The 7,000-nt window shown below is 36.6% G+C and overlaps 1 protein-coding gene across 1 annotated transcript in view; it reads left to right on the forward strand.

The window, feature by feature from the left end:
* LOC103072649 (dynein heavy chain 11, axonemal-like) overlaps positions 1–7,000 on the forward strand; it is a gene marked incomplete at its 3' end in the record, with an annotated part of 92,516 nt that overhangs the window by 23,547 nt on the left and 61,969 nt on the right. The window contains exons 7-8 of the mRNA XM_007470604.1: positions 2,765–2,998; positions 4,207–4,374. Of these exons, the coding sequence (XP_007470666.1) occupies positions 2,765–2,998; positions 4,207–4,374 (402 nt within the window). The remainder of the gene's footprint in view (positions 1–2,764; positions 2,999–4,206; positions 4,375–7,000) is intronic.

Raw genomic sequence — 7,000 nt, forward strand, 5'->3', positions numbered from 1 at the left:
TGTAAGCCTATAAACCTATTATCCCCGGCTCCTAGGCTGTGTCAATGGCCAGAGTTTGCCAAGCTCCCAAGGAACTAGTGTCGTTTCTCTTGTTCCTTAGTTACTATTCTTGGCTTATGTCCAAAGGTTCCGTCGACCTGATTTCCTAGATTCTCCAAGTGGACTTTGTAGTAAATCTGCCCCAACACGTTAGGAATCAAAAATGGGCAATGAGTCAACGTTCATACCCGGGTTCTCTGAAGAGCTAAACTCGGCACCACCTGCCACCACCCCCAGTCGTTTGCTGTCTAACTTATTTTTAATACTTATTTAACAAGCACTGTATAGTGCCTCTTATTCGCCAGAATTCTTCTAAGCCCATTACAAGAATCTACGAGTTTAATTCTCTAGCAGCACTATGATATAGGTGCTATTAGTAGATACTTTATGTATTTAAAAAAAAAACAAAAAACCCTTTTTAAAAAAAAAAAAAGTTCAGACAAGGTCACCCAGCTGACAGAGTTCTTACTCATTTTGCTGCATATTTTAATGTAAGTTTTTATTTCTAATTACTATTAATATGTGGTATATGAATAATTGTAAAAATACTCTTATTGCATAAAATTTATAACAATGGAAATAGTCCTGCAGTTCTATTACCCTAAAATTCAGCATTTAAAAATTTTCCTTCTGGGCTTCCCTGGTGGCGCAGTGGTTGAGAGTCCGCCTGCCGATGCAGGGGACACGGGTTCGTGCCCCGGTCTGGGAAGATCCCACATGCCGCGGAGCGGCTGGGCCCGTGAGCCATGGCCACTGGGCCTGCGCGTCCGGAGCCCGTGCTCCGCAACGGGAGAGGCCACAACAGTGAGAGGCCCGCGTATCGCAAAAAAAAAAAAAAAAAAAAAAAAAAAAAAAATTTTCCTTCTTCCAAAATTTACACGTATTTATGCATTTTATCATATAATTCTTTTTATTTTACTAGCTTCTTGAAAAATGATTGCTATTGTTGGATATTTACGTTGCTTCCAGCCTCTTGTATTATAAACAACATGCAGAAAACAACTTTATACAGAAATCCTTTTCCTTAACTTGGATAATTGGCTTAATATAAATTCCTGATGTTGATCAAGGGGTACAATCTTTTCATGAATATCGAACGTTATTTGATATTTACAAATTCTTTTTTAAAAGATTATGTTAATTGCATTGCTATTATCAATGTGTAAAAAGGTTTAGTATAATTCAACAGCTTTGAGCATTACCAGCTTTAAAAAATTTGCAGTGATTCATTGGGTATACACTTGTACCATGTTGTTTCTTAATTTTGTACGTTTCATGATTTGTGTGGTTACACATTTTATGTGCCTTTTATAATTTTCTTATATAGTTTTCATGTACTTTGTTTTTGTGACTATGTAGACTTCAACGTGTTTATGAAACATTTGAACCCTTGCTGTGGTATACGTCAGAAGTCATAAGCTGGCATTCTGTCAACTGTCTTTGGCCAATGGATCAATACACTGTTTTTATTTTGCATAGTATTTTGAAATTTAAAAAAAAATTGTTGCTGATGTTTAAATTGAGTAGGTCTCATTGAATTTCCAACATCCCAGCCTCTACTGAAAAGTCAGATCTCACTGCATTGGCTCTTGCATACCCATTGACACAGTCAGCTGCTAGAGCTTCACGTACCCCTTTAGATGGGTCATGTGTGTCCAGGTGACCATGGTCTCCACTGTTCACTGTTCCTGATCTGCTAGAATTGAAGGAACTAGTTAGTAGGCTTTTTAGATACCAAATGAATGATATTCTTACTACTTTACACATTTATGGCAGAGAGTCTATATTGCATGTAAAACCATAGCCATTATTTGGAGACGGAGGACAATGTGTCTACATTTAGAAAAACATTTCTTCTATCTGCTGTGTTGAACCCAATGGCTTTCAATACTTTCTCCATTGAGATCTGTGACACCTTTCTAAGCAACTGCAGAATTAAAGGTGTGCAGTTTAAACCTATAATTTATATGAGGTGAAGATGCATCAGGATTAGATTTTATAGGTTCCTGAGGCTCCTAAACAGGAAAATTGTGAAAGTTCATAACAAATATGCAAAGGGAAGAACTGAATGATGGTCCTACGAGAGTTGCTACGTGAATCTGCTGGTTTTTCTATAATCGTTATTGTCTTTGCATTTCCACTATTGAAAACTAGTTCATATGGCATATCTCGGCTAGATTTTATGTCCTGTAATGAGTTTAAGCCCCCAGAAGAGAAGTCTGCTAACCTAAAAGAATTGCCAGTGGTATAGTCACCTATGTTAGCTCTTTCTCACCTTTTCAAGTGACCTTGTGCTGCCAGCTAATGTTGACCGTATTTTTAAAATACATGGTCTGATAGATTTCCCTTTCTGGCTTATACATTTCTTTATATGAAAAAACAGTTGTGCAGAATATTTGCTGCCAGGAATAGCCATGCAAATTCTGGTTACACAGTTGTTGTATCTTTGAAGCTTAGCAAAAATGTAGTCATTGGCAGAATGTTTAATTCCAGAAATTGCAGCATCTCCTGTAGATGTCTCTAATGTATGCAAGTATGTCACTGAAACCCAAGTGCCTGAATTTCTAGAATTTGTATTTCCTGTTTTACAGCATTGCTGGCCCAATTCTAGACATTGTAATTTAAAAATGATGCACTGAAAAAATAAAACAGTTCATTGAAACAGTCATTTTCAGTAAAACTATTAAACATTTTCTTCTTATTGTTTCCTTTCATTGAATCCTAGGCGCTAGCTTACCTTTTGCCTGAAGACCTTTTGAGAGGAGAAATTGAAGACTCTCTGGAAAAGGTGCAGGTGGCCGTTAACATCTTAAAGACTTTCAAAAATTGTTTTTTTAACTATAGAAAAGGATTGGCAAGCTATTTTATGGGAAATAAGGAGCTGAAACCATGGGATTTCCAGTCTCATCTGGTGTTTCTTAGATTTGACAAATTTCTCGACCGTTTCATGAAAATAGAGGTATTCATTTATTGACTTGTAATTTATTCATATTGTAAGTTGTTTCAGAAAATCCTGTAGCTTTTTATATGATTTAGGGAACAGTTTGTTCTACTTGGGTGGGAGGCGGGAAGTCTGCTTTCTTGGTGATCCTCATGAGGAGTTTACGAGGCTCGTGCTATCAAGATACAGTAAAAGCTTTAGTTTGTTTAGTTTCAAAGCTTTGTTTAGTTTTAAAGCTTTGGCTTCTTTTTCTAAAAAATTCATTTTTGATTATTTTATTATACTGAGTGTAAGTGAATCTCTATGTACCAGTGACCCTTGTCCTACAGCTTACTATGTTCCTAGAAAATGGTTGTAAATCAGGAAGCTATAAAATAACCCCTTTTTTCCTTTACATATTTGATAGTTTTATTGGGATTCTATAGCTGAAAACCCATTTGGTAATCTAAAATATCATGGTAACTTTTAGTATATAAATATGTTATACTATTCAAATATTATAACTATTCATAAAAATAGATGAAAAGAACATGAAAACGTGCTTTTTATAAATGTTTTAAATGCCAGAAAACCAAACATGAATTACATACATGTAAACACTTACACACAACAACTTGTATGGAGCCAACTGGCTAAGGTTTCTGGGTTTTTTTTGTTTTTTTTTTTCATTTTGAACTTCCTTATTTTCTTTGTAAAACTCTTTCTAGCAAGTTTGGGCTTTTTTGTTGATAGATTTGTTGAATTTCATTCAAAATTAGAGCTTTATGTTTTGAAAATTCTCATCACTTAAGCAGCCTGAATGCCTCTTAAAGTTTGAGTGCCAAATGCCTGACTCTGGGTAACTTGCATCACCCTTTCATAACAGTCTCTTAAGCTCCTTTTCAATAAGAGAGCCCATCACTGCAGTGTTGGTGGCTGAAAATGAGTTTTGGATCTCACCTCGACTTCTGACTTATGATTAGAAGGATATGAAATTAGAGAATCAGATGTTTAACTATGGTAAGCTAGGTGTTGCCTGTACTGCTTGATAATTTTCAGTCCATGTGAAAATGGGAGTATGATTTTAAAAGTAGGCAGTTACTTAGTTCAGTTATATCATTAATATTCACTTTATGTCATGTAAGTGTCCATTGACTCACTGATTTTGAATGTTGGAAAATGTTCTTTCTTTGAAACTTTTTTCCTACTCAAGAGGGTGGAAAAATCTTTATGATGTTTTTTCAAAGGATATATTTGTCACCATACTGGAATTTGAAAAGCTGGAAAGACTTGAATTTGGCGGTACCAAAGGAGCAATTTTAAATGGACAAATCCACGAGATGAGTGAAGAATTTATGGAACTCTGTAAGATTTTTAAACAGAGCACATATGACCCATCTGATTACAATAACATGGTAATACTGTATCTTTGTGTTTTCAGTCTCATAGAATCGTATTTTAAAGCTGGGAAGGACAGTAGGTCACAGTGATAATAGGTCCCATTCAGTCCAACCTCTCCCGGATGAAAGAGGGGAAATGACTTGTCTGAGGTCTCTCATTTACTTAGTGGTAGATCAGGGACCAGAAGTTAGGTCCCTAACTTTTGCATTTTCAGTTTAGAATATTTTAAACTGTTTCTAATATAACAGTGGACCTCAGTCTGGATTTGTCTCTTGTTGATGTATAGTGAAAAGGAACTTTCCATATTAACTCATTTAGATCTGATTATCTGGTGTCCATGTAACTTGTGTGTTTTATTTTAGCCTTTTCTTGACTCATTAGGTAAATTTTTCATCTACTTGAATGTTTAGTTTCACCTCATTGATTACATATATTATTAACATGTATGTTGTCTGAAAAAGAGGAAAGCTTTCAGGTTTAAGCTGCTTCTGTTTTCTGTCACTGCCAGCAGGTTAGGAGCCAAGGAGTTCCTGTGGGCATCCCTGCAGCCCTAGGATAAAAATAGCTTCATTTTAGTGGTTTGCCATGACAGTGAATCCCAGGTACCAAAAAAAAAAAAAAAAGATTACCTCTCGTCATCATTGTTTTTTGTGGAATGTGAATTTATTCACTATTATATGTATATTTGACCAAATAATTGACTCTCTGAAGTGTACAAGTACAGTATGTTAGCTTTGTAAGGACATGGTTAGCAAAATTAATCTCTCTGAACTGCTGACAGTTTTTGGGAAGTGGAGTTAATGGTAAGAAAGATATGGTCATTGTGTGTCCTGTTAATTTGTGGAAAAGTAAGAGAAACCTAGATCTGTGGTGATGATCTGGGGGATGCATGAGCTCATTCCCAGAGCCTGGTAAGATGTCTGGCACCCAGAAGGAATTCAGTGAATATGGACAGGATGGGACTCTTGGGGGGGCTTGATTTAGCTCTTCTGAGCAACTAAGCAGAGGAGCGTGAAACCCAGTGTGCACAGGACCGTCGGGTGCATTCAAGTTGCAGGAGAGCCTTGATTTGCTCATGATTACAAATCCTGGCAGGTTTTCAGTGTGCCAGGGTTGGTGAACATGGCTAGATTTAGCTGATATCGCTTCCCTGGTAGTGCTAAAGGTCCTGAATTTATCCCTGTGTCTGCCCAAACCCTGCACAGTCACAAACATAGAATAGAAAATTCACTTGATCTTGACACACACACACACACACACACACACACACACACACCTGCTTGGTATTTGTATTTAGTATAAAATGGGCAAGGCTTACCTGTGATCTCCAGATCTGGGTTAGAGACATCGATAACCTGCCCTCGAAGTTCCCCTTCATCCTTTTATCTGATTACTGTATCCTGCTTTAGAATATAATTTAAAAACTCTTGACTTTGGTTATTCCTCGAAATCGAAATTTGAATTAACTAAAAGTTCACTTAATTGGTGTGCTTATGTCAAAGATGACCTTTGCTTTTTTTTAATGTGTCTTGGTTATCAGTGTTGCCTCAGAATATTGCAATGATTATATATTTTTGCTTAATAAACTGTTCATTTGGGGGCTTTTTAGCTGAGTTTCATTGTGTTCTGGTTTTTGTGATGAAATCAGCTGGTAATTTTTAGGAGATAATTATGTTAGCAAGCTACCTGCAAACTCATATATTCATACAGGTGTTTCCGGATGACACATGCCCACTCCTATGCCCTTCCTCTCCCACTGCACACACCCCTCTGCATTCCCCGATCCCCATTGAATAGTGCTAATGTAACTGTCCAGTGTATCATAGTCAGCCTTCCTGCCCTCTGGTGTAGAAATGGTTTATATATGTTCTGGTAAATTAAAGAAACAGTGACTGGTAATTTGCTTTCAGAAATGCTGTTATTTATGTCTGTCTCTTCATTAATCTCAAGCCTATCAGTCAGGCTTTGAGCCTTTATTGGTGTGACAGAAGTTCTGCCACTATGGTCTATTTACAGAAGATTGGGATTTCTCGGGTGTGTCCATAAAAATGTTCTTGGGTTTCTGAATTATTAATACTGAATATAAAGGTCACTTTAGGTATTTGCTTTGACTTCTTCCTATGGGACTCTTTGAGATCCAGACCATTAGGGGGAGAGACTTGCTTTCTAATTTATTTAATTGAAACATGTAACATTGTGCATATTTAAGGTGTAAAGCGTGTTAATTTGATACATTTATATATTTTAATAGCCTATGTAGTGATTATTAGCACCTCTATCGTGTTGCACAATTATCCTTTCTTTTTTAGTGGTGGAAATCATTAAGTTGTAGTCTCTTAGCAAGTTTGATGTTAGTGAATATAGACAACAATTTGTATCATATTGAACTTGATAAGAGGCTTGCTTTCTTAATTGTATTTAACTGATGGGCAGGTGACTTGAGGCTCAGCAGCTTGGTTTTTACCAACATTCTGAGGTGTAGCTTGATTAAATAAAATTCCCTAGATAACTAAGCAAGGATGGTGGATATTCTTGAGAGTAACCTCTTGGCTCCACTAGTGTCTGTTAGTGAGTCCATTAATAATTACTGAACAAGTGTTGGGTGCCAGGAATCACGCCAAACCTTTACACGCATTCCTG

Source organism: Lipotes vexillifer, unplaced genomic scaffold (assembly GCF_000442215.2).
Source record: "Lipotes vexillifer unplaced genomic scaffold, Lipotes_vexillifer_v1.1 scaffold1406, whole genome shotgun sequence".
NCBI lineage: Eukaryota > Metazoa > Chordata > Mammalia > Artiodactyla > Lipotidae > Lipotes > Lipotes vexillifer.